At 39.5% G+C, this 15,256-nt stretch overlaps 1 protein-coding gene across 1 annotated transcript in view; it reads left to right on the top strand.

The window, feature by feature from the left end:
- The window catches only part of JADE3 (jade family PHD finger 3), a 78,079-nt gene extending 68,166 nt beyond the window's left edge, over positions 1–9,913 (top strand). The window contains exons 9-11 of the mRNA XM_052663794.1: positions 2,298–2,762; positions 4,522–4,639; positions 8,883–9,913. Coding sequence (XP_052519754.1) covers positions 2,298–2,762; positions 4,522–4,639; positions 8,883–9,793 — 1,494 coding nt within the window. The 3' untranslated portion in view covers positions 9,794–9,913. The remainder of the gene's footprint in view (positions 1–2,297; positions 2,763–4,521; positions 4,640–8,882) is intronic.
- Positions 9,914–15,256: the final 5,343 nt, after the last annotated feature.

Genomic DNA, 15,256 nt, shown 5'->3' on the forward strand with positions numbered 1-15,256 from the left:
TATGTTGTGTTGGTTTCTGCTATACAACACATCAACCATAAGTGTTGTAAATTGATAAAACCAGTAAGGAGAACAGTATGGAGATTTCTTTAAAAACTAGGAATAAAGCTATCATATAACTCAGTAACATATAACTGAGTAATCCCATTACTGCGCATGTACTCTGAAAAACTGTAATTCAAGACACATGTACCCCCAATATTCATTGCAGCACTATTTATAATAGCTAGGTCATGGAAGGTCATACACATACACACATACAAACATCCCCTCACTCTTGAGCCTCCCTCCCAGCCTCCCATCCTACCCCTCTAGGTCGTCACAGTGCTGGGCTGGGCTCCCTGTGTTATAGCAGCTTTTCATTAGCTATCTATTTTACACATGGTAGTGTGTATATATGTCAGTGCTACTCTCTCGATTCCTCACACCTTCTCCTTCCCTCACTGTGCCCACAAGACAGTCCTGTACGTCTTGTCCTTCCCTGAAGATAGATTCATCAGTACCATTTTTCTAGATTCCATATATATGCATTAACACACGATAGTTGTTTTTCTCTTTCTGACTGACTTCACTCTGTATAACAGGCTATAGGTTCATCCACCTCATTTCAACTGACTCAGATTTGTTCATTTTTATGGCTGATATTCCACTGTATATATGTACCACAACTTCTTTATCTGTTCATCTGTTGATGGTCATCTAGGTTGCTTCCATGACCTAGCTATTATAAATAGTGCTGCAATGAATATTGGGGGTACATGTGTCTTGAATTACAGTTTTTCAGAGTACATGCGCAGTAATGGGATTACTCAGTTATATGTTACTGAGTTATATGATAGCTTTATTCCTAGTTTTTAAAGAAATCTCCATACTGTTCTCCTTACTGGTTTTATCAATTTACATTCTCATCAGCAGTGCCAGAGAGTTCCCTTTGCTCTGCATCCTCTCCAGCATTTATACTTTGTAAAATTTTTTGATGGTGGCCATTCTGACCAGCATGAGGTGATAACTCACTATTATTTTGGTTTGCATTTCTCTAATAACGAGCGATGTTGAATATCTTTTCTTGTGTTGCCAGTATTTTCAAGTGTTGAATTTCTCAATCTTTAAGGAAGCCTGCCAGGTTTTTCATTTTTTTAGTCTTTATTCGTATCCAAGGTCATTCTCTATGTTTTGTTATCAAAAACCCAACATATAGATAATTGAGCAGTCTGCCCTCCAGATGCATGCTTCCAAAAGATGTGAGACTTGGCTTTAATCATGGGAATTCCCACATATCTTTTGAAACAGATCCTCCATTGCTTTCCTTCTTTTATTTGCATAAAAATAAAAATACATGTGCATGTTAAATCGTTGGGAGGAAAACTGTAACATAGCCATAACAAATGGTAATTGAAACTAACTGAAGCACAAGAGTCTAGCAGTCATGGGCTAGGTTCTCTTTGCCTCCCTGTGAATCCTCAGTGCATGTCCCATAATGGTACCTAAGAAATGTGTTACATCTATGAATTGAAGAATATTATAAACTTAATTCCATATTGTCTGTAACCATACTGTCCAGTAGAACTTTCTGTGATGTGATGGAAATTTGTGCTGTCCATTATGGTTGAAATGTGGCTAGTGTGACTAAGGAATTGAATTTTTAATTGTATGTAATTTTAATTTTATTTTATATGTAATTTAAGATAGCCAGTTGGCTACCTTAGCTACCATGTTGGACAGCACAGCTCTATAAGACCAATTTCAAGAAGTTAGGTTACTTAAATATTGGAGTTCCTGTGACTTTTTTAGAACCAGTAGCTGTTCTGGCAGTAATATTGCTTCTGTTTTTCTTTCATTTGTTCAGAAGCATTTCTTGAGCACTTGCTAGTTCAATAGTTGATGACAATGCAAAGATGAATGACACAGCTTCTGTCTTTAAGAACCATGGCCAGGAATTTTACATTTGTTATGCTCTAAGTATAGTTTAAAAGGACCATTAGGTGATATTGGGGTCACAGAAAAAATACAGCATGACTCTTTATAGGGGCCAAAGAAGAATTCTCAGAAAAACTTAACGCTTGTGCTAAAATTTAAAGAAGAGTTTGAAAAAAAAATTTTTTGCCTCTGTTTTTACTGTTTTGTAAAAGAGCAGATTTCCAGGCTTTCTTGTAAGGTGTCCGTCATAGTCAGTTTAAGACCAACTTTCTCCCTGTCTTTTCTTTGCTTCCTATGAGCTCTCAGTTTAGGCCCAGGTACATAGAGCTTCCTCTTCCCCACACAGCCCTGCTGCCTTAACATATCTTTTCTCCCCACAGTGCTCAATAAAAAGTTGCATCACTGCCTTCCATGTCACCTGTGCCTTCGAGCACAGCCTAGAAATGAAGACCATCCTAGATAAGGGGGATGAAGTAAAGTTCAAGTCATACTGCCTCAAGCACAGCCAAAGCAGGCTCAGGGAGTCTGAGTACCCCCTACACAGGGCTTCAGAGCAAAGCCAGGCCAAGAGTGAGAAGACCAGTCTGCGGGCACAGAAGCTTCGGGAGCTGGAGGAGGAGTTCTATTCCATGGTCAAAGTGGAAGATGTGGCCACAGAGCTCGGGCTGCCCATGCTAATTGTGGACTTCATCTATAACTACTGGAAGCTGAAGCGGAAGAGTAACTTCAATAAGCCATTATTTCCTCCAAAAGAGGAAGAAGAAAATGTCCTGGTACAGCCAAGAGAAGAGAGTATTCACACTCGCATGAGAATGTTTATGCACCTACGGCAAGACCTAGAGAGGGTAAGGTGACCAACTATGACCTAGTGTATACGTCTTGGTCTGCATAGGAATGGAGGCCACACTTCTAGATTAAAAAAAAACAACAACAACCATTTATAGTTGTAGTATAGGCTTCTGTGCCCTTGCTTATCTTCTGATTTCACTGTGGCCCCAAATGTTGGGCTTAGTTGAAATTCTACTAGACACATCAGAGAATAGAAGAGTCTATCCTCACTTAGATGCTTTATGAACCTTAAATATGAAATAAATTTTTCACTTGGTTTACTTTTTTTCCACTGTTGAACCTAAATTGGCTCAGCTATATTTTACTGACACACTTATGAGACTGCAGGCTGAAGAAAGAATGAATTTTGCTTAGGAAAGTGCCAGATCAGAGTTTCTTAAACTTGGTACTATTGACATTTGGGACTGGATGGTTCTTTGTTGTGGGGGACACTGTAAAATGTTTAGCAGCATCCCTGGCCTCTACCCACTAGATGCTAGTAGCAAACCCCCAACATGCCCAATTGTGATAACCAAAAATGTTCCCAAATTACCAGATGCCATCTAGGGGTGAAAAATTACTCCTGGTTGAGAGCCTCTGTGCCAGATAATTCAGTGTAACTCATGAGATACACACACACACACACACACACACACACTCACTCACTCTCTCACTCACTCACTCACTCACACTAAATTAGGTACTGTAGGGATTTAAAGATAAGTTAGGTCCTGTGTTTACCCTAGAGAATCTTATAATCAAGTGTAATGGTGGCTTGTTTTTTTCTCTGCTACCAGAATTTGGAGAGGAACTAATAGATTTTTTGTTGTTCAGTCACTCAGTCATGTACGACTCTTTGCGACCCCATGGACTGCAGCACGCCAGGCTTCCCAGTCCGTCACCATCTCCAAGAGTTTGCTCAAACTCATGTCCTTTCAGTCAGTGATACCATCCAAACATCTTGTCCTCTACCATCCCCTTCTCCTCCTGCCTTCAGTCTTTCCCAGCATCAGGGTCTTTTCCAGTGGCCAGAGTATTAGAGGTTCAGCTTCAGTCCTTCCAGTGTTGCAAGGTTGATTGCACTCACTTTTTAAAATTTAACTCACACATATATAGCACTTACTATGTGGTACCACTCTTCTAAGCATTTTGTAAATATTAACTCATAATCCTGACATGCATATGAAGAAGGTACAGTTTATCCCTATTTTCAGATGATTAAACTGGGACACAGAAAGTTTGAGTAACTTGTCCAGATGGGAGAGCATGAGAGAGTGAGGATTTCACCCTTGTGGCTATGGAAACTTGACTGAGCTGAAAGTGTGAGCAAAAAAGCTACTTCCAGTCTTCCCAGCAGACTTTTATCCTGCTGGTCCAGCACTCATTAGAATACTGGATCCAGCATTGCCACCATTTACTCAGGGATCTAAATGGAAAGCTAAACTGTTAAGTCATCATTCAGTTCTCCAGCCTGACTGCACAGATAAATATCAAGCCCATGACACGACAGGAATAGTAGACTTGAGAAGGTAGCTTTGGAGCTTTTGCTTGTGCTGCTGATTAATACGGGAACCATGATCCCACCATTGACCGTGCCATGTGAATACCTATGTAGCAGCTCTCTTTATGCAGCTTTTAGGTTCTGTCTTCTCTCCTCAGCCCCCCACCCCATGTAACTTAAAGTTAACTTGTCTTAGTTTTAGCTAAACAATGTTCAGTTGTCAGGTTTGTGTAACATGACAAAACTCTCTTATTTGTTGGGGGTTGGGTTTACAGGTCCGAAACCTGTGCTACATGATAAGCAGACGAGAAAAAATGAAACTATCATACAACAAATTACAAGAACAGATCTTTGGTTTGCAAGTCAAGCTTGCTAATGAGGAAATTGCTGCAGGTAAGCTGGATAAATTTTGTATCAATTGTTTCACTTAAAAATCTTTTAAATTCATTTGTTCTAGTCCAACCATGATGTAACATGGCCCATTTCACTGTTGACTCATGAGGCAAGAAATCCCAGGGTAGAGTTTGGTGGAGTTGCAAATCTAGGACAGATAACTTACGTCCCAGACAGATATTGGAGGCTGTTAGTTGGAGCCATGAAATGATTCTAAAATCATTGGATTAATTTAGAAATCAATAGGATCCGATCTAATCCTAGTTTCCGGAAAACATTTAATTCCAGGGTTACTCATCCTAACAGTCTGTTATATTAATGACAAATCCTTAGCCAGAATTTAGTAGGAGATCTGGGTTCTTATCTTTTCACTTATTCACTGATGTTTGTTGAGCACCTCCTATGAACTAAGAGCTGAGCTAGAAGACAGAGCAGCGAACAAGACAGAATTCCTTCCTTCAGAGAACTCTGCCCACTTGGTGAGAGAAACAAGTGAACATAATTACAGTACTCTAAGCATAGGAGCTTGGCTGTAATGATGACAGTCATATTCAGAGATATTTGTAACCTCCCTTTGCCTCATTTAATACAGAGGTCAGTGGCAGAGCCTGGACAACTAGGGGTCACTGAGCAATGTGTGCAGAACCCAGCTTCTGCCAAGGGCCAGCTATAGAGCAAGAGAGACACCCAGAAATAAGGTGTCAGGTAGGTGTCAAAGTCTTATGGAAAGTTGTGAGGATCAGAAGCCACGGCACAACGGTGTAGGAGGAGACAGCAGGGCTGCTCAGCCATAAGAGTACCATGATAGACAAGACAAGGAGAACCAGAGGACAGCAGGAAGAGCCTCCATGGTGCCAAGGAAATTGGCCCCTAGACCATGTGGCTTCTGATTAGTGGGACCCAGCCCCATAACTGCTTGTGGCAGCAACAGATGGCAGGCCCTGATAGAAGTGGGGACTGAGTGTTCAGTTTGGACCTTGAGGGAACAGATGTCCACTGGGGCACCTAATAGTTGTCTTCTCTGTATGTCGTCTTTGTGAGGCTGCAGTGAGATGGTAATGGGCAAAGGACAAGTCCTTATACAAAAATAAATTGTTTGATACTAGTGCCCTTTTGATTTCAGAACACTCAGAATAATAGAGAGAGGAAGACTTGTCCTAAATATGATTATAGAGTTGATATAACCAGGTAATTGTTGCCAGTACTCCCAAGGCCAAGCCCATAACAGCAGAAATATTATGATTGGCAGAAACATCATGATCTTTTCTGGGGGCCTTGCCACTACAAAACCTGCCCCACACCTCCATGGTGGTCATTCATAGTGAAGAAATTATTTTAAGTTAAGGACATAAAATATATGGGAACCACCAAAACCTGTACTACATTCTTGTGAGTTTGTATTTGACTTGCTTTAGGAAGACTGGAAAGTGTGATCTGAAATGTCTATGTTCAGAGTAAAAGAAAGGGAAAGTGTTGGTCGCTCAGTCATGTCTGACTCTTTGCAACCCAATGGACTGTATGTAGCCTGCCAGGCTCCTCCGTCCATGGGATTTCCCAGGCAATAATACCAGAGTGCCATTCCCTCCTCCAGGGGATCTTCCTGACCCAGGGATCGAACCTAGGTCTACCACATTGCAGGCAGATTCTTTATCATCTGAGCCGCCAGGGAAGCCCGACTGTGTTTAAGGCAAGTTCTGAATGCTATGCGGTACCCACTCATGCACATGTACAGACACACAAATAGGAAGGCCCTATTCTAAACCATTGCTAGTGACATTCTTTTCAGAAATAGAAGGAGCAGAAAGGATGTATGAGGCATCACACTAGTCTTTGTGATTATTTTTACAGACTAGGAGAACAGAGGTGAAGAGGTTGGGAGTCACACAGCAAAAAGTGGCAGTGCTAAGTTTTCCACCTGTAGCAATTCCCACCCTAACCTCTAGTTCAGCTAACTTCAGCTGCTATATGCACATATCAAACATAGGTGTTTGTTCAGTATTTGGAAGAGTGGGTATGTGAACACTGCTGTAAGAATGTATGCCTTTATTTGTTTATTTTTTTTATTGAAATATAGTTGCTTTACAAAATTACATTAGTTTCAGGTGCACAGCATAGTAATTCAGTATTTTTACAGATTTATTCCATTAAAAGTTACTAAAAGATAATGGCTATAATTCCCTGTGCTATACAATACATCCTTGTTGTTTATTTTATACATACTAGTTTGTATCTCTCAATCCCATACCCTAATTTTTCCCTCCCCCTTTCCCTCTCTCCTTTGCTAACCACTAGTTTGTCTTCTATATCTGTGAGTCTGTTTGTTTTGCATATATAATCATTTGTATTATTTTTTAGATTCCACATATAAGTGATGTCATAAAGTATTTGTCTTTTGCTGCTGACGTATTTCACTCAGCATATTCTCTGGGTTAATCCATGTTGCTGCACATGGTAGAATTTCATTCTTTTTATGGTAATATTCCATTGTGTGTGTGTGTGTGTGCATATATATATATATATATATCTATCTCACCTCTTCTTCATCCATTCTTCTGTTCATGGGCGCTTCAGTTGCTTCCATATGTTGGCTATTGTAAATAGTGCTGCTGTGAAAATTAGGGTGCACATACCTTTTCGAAATAGTGTTTTTGTTTCGTTCCAGGTATATACCCAGGAGTGGAATTGCTGGGTCCTATGGTAGTTCTAACTTTAGCTTTTTGAGGAACCTCCCTACTGTTTTCCATAGTGGCTGCAGCAGTTTACTCCCACCAACAGTGTACAAGTGTTCCTTTTTCTCCACATCCTCTCCAACATTTATTATTTGCAAATGTTTTGATGATAGCCATTTTGACAGGTGTGAGGTGATATCTCATTCTGGCTTTGATTTGCATTTCTCTAATAGTTATTAATGGTGAGCATCTTTTCATGTGCCTGTTGGCCATCTATATGTCTTCCAAAAAATGTTCAGGTCTTCTTCCCATTTTTTAGTTGGGTTGCTTATTTTTATAATATCAAGTTGTATGAACTGTTTTATGTATTTTGGATATTAACTCATCATTGGTTGTACCATTTGCAAAAAATTTCTCCCATTCTGTAGGTTGTCTTTTCATTTTGTCAGTGGTTTCCTTTGCATGCAAAAGCTTTTAGGTTTAATTGGGTCCCATTTGTTTATTTTTGCTTTTGTTTCTTTGATCTTAGGAGACAGAGCCAAAAAAAAAAAAATACCGCTGTGATTTATGTCAAAAGTGTTCTGTTTTCTTCTAGGAATTTTATGGTTTCAGGTATTACATTTTAGGTCTTCAATCCATTTTGAGTTTATTTTCATAAATGATGTGAGGAAGTGTTCTAATCTCACTGTTTTACATGAAGCTGTCCAGTTTTCCCAGCACCACTTGTTAAAGAGACTGTCTTTTCTCCATTGTATATTCTTGCCTCCTTTGTTGCAGGCAAGTGTAACTGACCACAGGTGTGTGGGTTTATTTCTGAGCTCTCTAGTCTGTTGCATCAATCTGTGTGTCTGTTTTTGCACCAGTACCATGCTGTTTTGATTACTGTAGCTTTATAGTATAGTCTGAAGTCTGGGCACATGATACGTCCAGCTTTGTTCTTTTATTTCAAGGTTGCTTTGGCAGTTCAGGGTCTTTTGTGGTTCCATATGAATTTTAGGATTATTTATTGTAATTCTGTAAAAAATGTGGTATGGCCATTTTAACAATGTTAATTCTTATAATCCAAGAAATGTTTTGTGGCTTCACATATGATATATCCTGGAAAACATCCCAGGTGCACTTGAAAAGAATGTGTATTCTGCTGTTTTGGGATGTAATATCCTATAGATATCAGTTAAGTCCAACTTGTCTATTGTGTCATTTAAGATCACAGTTACTTGTTAATGCTCTGTCTGGGTGATCTGTCCACTAATGTAAGTGGGGCGTTAAAGTCTCCTACTATTACTGTATTATTGTAAATTTCTCTTTCATCTCTGTTAGTATTTGCTGTTTATATTTGTTGTTCCTCTATTTGGGTATATGTGGTAACAAGTGTAATACCTTCCTTTTGTATTCCTCCCTTTATCATTATTTAATGTGCTTCTTTGTCTTTGTTATAGACTTTGTTTTAAAGTATACTTTGTCTAATTATGAGTATTGCTGCCCCCACTTTCTTGTTATTTCCATTTGCATGAAAACAGATGCTGTTATTTAGATTGGTTGTTAAAATAAACCTTTCTTTTTTTTAATCTCAGGGCTTCCTGTGACAAATGCACTAGAAAATTCATTGTTTTACCCACCACCAAGAATTACCTTAAAGTTAAAAATGCCCAAATCAGCCACAGAAGATGGTAGTAACAGCTCCACAGAGCCTGATCATGGACCTCTCTCTCCTGATGACAGCTCCCCTGTTTGTAATATGAGGAGCATGCAGGTGGCTCAAGATTCACTGGAAATGAGAATGAAGTCATACCCAAAGCATCCACAAGAGAGCCAGACTGACTGTTTACTGACCAATCCCAGCGATGATAGAAGTGAAGCAGAGGATCCCAGTCCTGCTTGCAAACCTACATCTCCTAAGTTCTATCATGGGCAGTCTCTGGGAAAGCCTCTGGTCCTTCAGGCTGCCCTGCATGGACAGTCTTCCATTGGGAATGGGAAAAATCAACCTAACCCCAAGTTTGCCAAATCCAATGGCCTAGAGGGTACCTGGTCTGGGGATGTCACCCAAAAAGACAGCTCAGGTGAGATGTTCTCTGACCAGGAGCCCATGCTCAGCTCCCACTTGGGTAGTCAGGGCAGCCTTAGAAAATCTACTGTAGAGCACTCCAGCAGGTCCTTTAAGGAGGCCACCAATAAGTGGATGAAGACCACAGAGAGCCTCCAGCGCTATGTGAAGGCAGCCAAGAATATTAACCCCAAAGAGCAGCTCTGGGGCAAGCAACTTGTTAGGCGGTCTGCAGGGAGAGCTCCATATCAGGAGAATGATGGGTATTGCCCAGATGTGGAGCTGAGTGATTCAGAAACAGAAAGTGATGGGAATGAAGAAAAAGTCAGGGTAAAGAGAGAGAGTTCAGACAGGGAAAATCCTCCCCATGATTCCAAACAGGATTGCCATGGTAAAAGCAAGACATATCCTCTTTCCCACAGTTCAATGCAGAGGTGATTAGAAATTCCAAGAAAACCTCCATCTTTGCCTTTGCCTCATATATTGGGGAAAACTCATACACCAAAATGACTATAGTATATGTTGGGAGGAATTGTAGTAAGATGGAATAAATTTTTCCACACTAAATTGGTTTGCAGTTTTTGAACTGGTATCAAGTCTAGTTTTTACAAGCACATTATAGGGATTAATATTGTCCAAAAGTTTGGGTGGTTGTGGGTTTTTTTGCCAGAGGCCAGTGAGAACAGCTGGGACCAGAGTAATTTGCTCAGTAAATACTTTGGGGGCAGCATTCCAATTATAATAACACATTGATATACATACATATTAAGAGTCCATGCATTGTTAATGGATTTGCAAGAGACCATGGTTATCAGACACTAAAACTATTTATCTTTTGAAGCTACAGCATGTGACTCCCAGACCTGGTGTCTGTAGGAAGTTTCTAACTCCACTGGTACCTGGAAACACTCTTCAGGGAGAGACCAGGGACCAATATTTCAGATACTGTCAAACTCACTACCCTCTTCCTTTGCTCTGCACAAGGTTGAGTTCCTTTCACAGTATCTTAATTTACCAAGTCAATACACCTAATGCTTATAAGTGTTCAGTGCCTGTTCCTAGACTTGCTTGTTGGGGACACACTCGTAACTATTTCACCCAGCTAACAAGCATAAAAAGCTAACTTGTGGATAGTGTTTACAAAAGTAATACTTTCAAGGAAAATGCTCTGATTCTCTCAGTTTAGGCGCTTGTGAAGGATCCCAGAGCCTTTCCCAAAGTGAGAACATTTCTGAGGGATTTATATCAGGTCAGGGTTTTTGTGTTAACTGTTTTCAAATAAGTTTGGCTTAAATAAGTTTGGCTGACAGTTTTTGTATGCCTGCTTTAATGTTTATAAAGTTTTTATTGAGGTATAATTAAAAGATAATAAAGTGCAGAGAAGTTAAATATTCTTATCTGCTTTAATTTTGAAACAGATTTTTATTGTCAAACAGAATTTGAAAGCATGTGTTTAAAAACACATGGATATAATTTAGCTTTGTACCAACTATGAATCCAAGGCAATTTCCAAAACAAAAAGGCTGGAGCTGTTTTTCAGAAGCTGCTCATACTCTGTTCCCAAACTATCAGCCTTGATTAATTCTGGGGAGGAAGAGAATAGTTAGGTTGGTGGAGGATAAAACATACCTGCTTCCCATTTAAAGAAGAAGAAAATGTTACAGTTTTTAAAATGTGAAGCCAACTATATATACTCTGCTCACTTTTCTTAGCCTTAAATTAATGTTCTCTTTCTTCTATTTTGGGAACATGTAGTGAGACTTTTCAGACAATGAGGCCATTTTAGATTTTTAAAGTTGCTTCCTGGTGAAATATCCCAGCTGCAGTAAAGGCAGGGGCCCTTCTCTCCATAAATATGGGAAACTCAGTAGTTTTCAAAACCTCTTTCCCACTTTTGTTTCTGTAGCCTTCTTTGGTTTTATTTCTTCCTCCTTTTCTGAAAATTTCTGTATTTTTCCTCTCCTTTGGCTACACCTTCAAAATGTTTCTTTTGTGCCTGTGTACATGTGTGAACATGCCATAGCATGTGTGATCTGTGTCCTGTATTTCATTTGAATACAAAGGGAAAGGCTATGGATTATCCAAATGAGGAAGAGAATTTCTCCAATTTATGCACTAGGTTTCTGTACTTTTTCTTTGCATTTCCTGGGTTAGATAATAATTTGACACCTTCATGGTAATGACATTCTAGTGGAGCTATGTTATAAACTCCTCTGTTAAAGGCCAGTACAGTAACCTGTGTCCTTTCATGCCTTTCAATTCTGAGTGAGTGGGAAGAAAAGCAAACATTGAAAAAAGTGCTTCAGCCAAATTCCATATATGTAATGCCATTGGGATAGTATTGACAAAAATAATTTCAGTCAGGGAAATATAGTTGTAATATTTTTACAGAATTTTCCTAAATAAATGAAGGAGCCTTCAGCTGTATACATTTCAACTGCCCCAAAATGTATTTGCTACATTTTGCTGTTGTTTGAAGTATTACCTCTTAACCTTCTTGTTAAATCTTTTTCATTTTGTCTTATATAGTCCAGTTTTCAAAGACAAACTGTCTTTTTTCAAATGTCACCTTTTTACCAATACTTTTTCATTAAATTATGAAAACTGCTAACTGCTATCAGTGTGGTAATTTTTTATTTGGGCATCTGGGCTTTTGAAAAACTTACATATGTGCCTTTTATATAAAAAAAATCTTATTCATTAAACAAAACAGATGGTAAGGGGAAAGGAAGAAGAAGGAGCGATTGAATGTTTAGAAGCACAAATTCATGATTTGTGTCAATACTAGGGACCAAAGAGAACTCTGAGGAATTGGACTCTACCTGGAAATCACAATTTCATTGGGCTGTTAAGATGGAACCATAGGGTCGACAGAAATCACTAGGGAAATGGATCCTATCTAAAGTCACAAAGCTCAGAGGGCTTAGATCAAGCCTCACTTTTAAATATACATTCTTTACAATATTCATTCTATTTGGAGTCATGTGAATATATTAATGTAATAAAGGTTATGTTGTGTCATGGGGATTTTGAGGGCATTATAAACATTTTCATTATGTTTGCAAAATGTATTTGGTAAAGGTCACTGGGTAAATCATTAGTGAAGATAGTTAAAAGATAACTATCTTTTATAGTTTCTCTCCCCCTTCTCATTTCCCCTCCTTCTTCCCCCTCCCCCTGCATTTTCCCCAACACCACATTCATAGATAACTTCTGATTCAGTAAATTTCTAGGTAAAATGTTGTGGTACGAAAACTACGAATAACACTCTTTTAGCCAACCAAAGCTTTGGGTTTATGCTGATGTCTGTATTTCTAATAAGAGATGAACCTTTGTTTTTACGTTGAAGAAACTCAAATTCACAGAATAAACTAGAGGATATACAGTCCTGGGGCTTTTCCCCTCCAGGACTTTACAGGCCTCAGTATGCTTGCTGACCCTTAAGAATGGAAGGAAAATACATGATAGGATTTAAACCTAATTCACCACTGAATAATTTTCATGTAATATTTTCAAAAATGTATCATTTATAACAAATATTCATTAGATTTTCATAACCTTAATTCACATTTTTCAAGTTTTATGAAAAGCATCAATTACATATTAATTTTTTAAATAACTTAATAAAGGCCTACCCTGAGACTGTCTCTCCTACACATGGAGCTCTGTAATAGTTCACCACTGTTGAGGGAGGCTTCTGTGAATTCAGTTCATTTTACTTCGTGGATTGGAATGAATTGCATGACCTACCATGAGGACAGTTATCCTTGAAGTGAACCAATATGAAGGGGGTGGTCACACCCCAGACCAGTACCTTCTGCCTTGTCCAGTCACTGATGAGTTCTTTGCCTTGACACTCCCTGAATACATTATCTTAATAAACAGAACATCCATCATTTTTCATCTTGTTCAAGTGAGTTTGGGTGTGAGCATTCCAACCTCAAGTCTTGGACACTCCCAAGCATTAATTTCTCTTCCCCTGACTATTCTTCCCACCCTACCTTCTCAGTTTCATTTTATTTTAACTGATTGTCAGGTTATAAACTAACTAAAAAGATGGAATTGGGCTGATTAAGCTGTACTTGCTATAGCAAGTTTCTACTCAGCTTCTCCCTGAAGAAAGCAACCTGAGGAGGGGGTTACTCATGAATTCTGTACCACTTGATTCTTGCCGTATGGACAGATGATTGGACTAGTCATCTAACACAAAGGCAAACAGTTCAAAGGCTCACATTCAAAGAACAAGATAATTCACACAAATCTGGACTCGACAGGCCTCGTGGCAGAGCTAGGACCTGGTGAACTTGACTTCTCCATAGCTAGTCTAACCTGTAATTGGCTAAATAATGGCCCCCTAAAGATGTCCACCTTCTAATCCCTGGAATCTGAATGTGTTACCCTGCATGATAAAAAGCACTCTGCATGCATGCTAAGTTGCTTCAGTCGTGTCTGACTCTGCAACTCTATGGATTATAGCTTACCAGGCTCCTCTGTGGGATTCTCCAGGCAAGAATACTGGGGTGGGTTGCCATGCCCTCCTCCAGGTGATCTTCCTGACCCAGAGATCAAACCCACATCTCTTACAAGTCTCCTGCATTGGCAGGCAGGTTCTTTACCACTAGTGCTACCTGGGTAGCCGGAAAGGATTTTGCTGGTGTGATTAAGGTTAAGGACCTGAAATGTGGAAATTATCCTTGGTTGTCCAGGTGAACCCAACCAGTATAATCATAAGGGCACTTTTAAGAGGGAGGCAAAGGGGATTAGCATTAGTAGAAGGAGGAGTGTGATAATGGAAGCAAGAGGTTGGAGTGATGCTAAGAAGGGCCGTGAGCCAAGGAATGCAGGTGACCTCTACAAACTGAAGAAGGAAAAGAAATGAAGTCTCCCCTGAAGTCTCCAAAAGGCACCCAGCCCTGTCTACACCATGATTTTGGACTTCTGACTTCCAGAACTATAAGAGAATAAATTTGTGCTGTTTTAAATTGCTAAATTTGTGGTAATTTATTAACAACAGAAATAGGAAACTAATACACTAGGAAGAGAGCAAGTGCTTCTTATCCTTCAGGAGCACATTCCTCCTCACCAAAGGGCCCGCCTGGCCTGCAGCTGAGCACTCTAGGTTGGTCTTGTTTTTTCAATCTTAGTTGAAACACTTTCTGGAAATGTAAAAAGTACAGGTGGTATTTTTCAGTCAATAAAATCCTTCCTCTTAGATATTAGTTTTCTCTCTCCTTCTCCCCCACACTTACTTTTTCCAAGGTAGCCTTTGGTACTTCTTAAGTAGCCTTGGGTAATCTTCCATGGGCCTGCTTGATCCAGTGTGGCTGGATCTGGCACTGCCTAAGGACTTGCCATAGGTTTGGATGTCCATGTTTGAAAAATTGTCCTGGGGAAGTGGAAACAATTCACTGCTATTTCGGGGGGGGAAGGGGGGCGGGGCAGGGAAGTGATAGAAGGCAGGCGGGGCTCTCATTATGAGGAATGATGCTCTAATTATCACAGCCTCCTATAAGGAGATGGGTAGCCAGGAGAATTAAGAGTTCTTGAAGGTCCCAGGGACCTGAGCAGAGTTTGAGGATTAAAGAATGCAACTCTATAATGCCCACAAGAAACACTTTTAAATATAAGGCATGAATAAGTTAAAAGTAAGAAGATGGAAAAGAATACCATGTTCACACTAACCAAAAGAAAGCTGGAGTGGCTATATTAGTATCACATGAGGGCAAATTCATCAAGAGGCCATAAAAGCCTTAAATGTTTACACACCTAATAACATAACTTCAGAATACATTAAGGAAAAGCGATTTGAACTTCAGGAAGAAGTGGACAAACCTGCAATTACAGTTTATGTCTAATTAATAGAACAAGTACACAAAAACAGGATATAGAAGATTTGAACAA

Source organism: Budorcas taxicolor, chromosome X, assembly GCF_023091745.1.
Source record: "Budorcas taxicolor isolate Tak-1 chromosome X, Takin1.1, whole genome shotgun sequence".
Lineage (NCBI taxonomy): Eukaryota > Metazoa > Chordata > Mammalia > Artiodactyla > Bovidae > Budorcas > Budorcas taxicolor.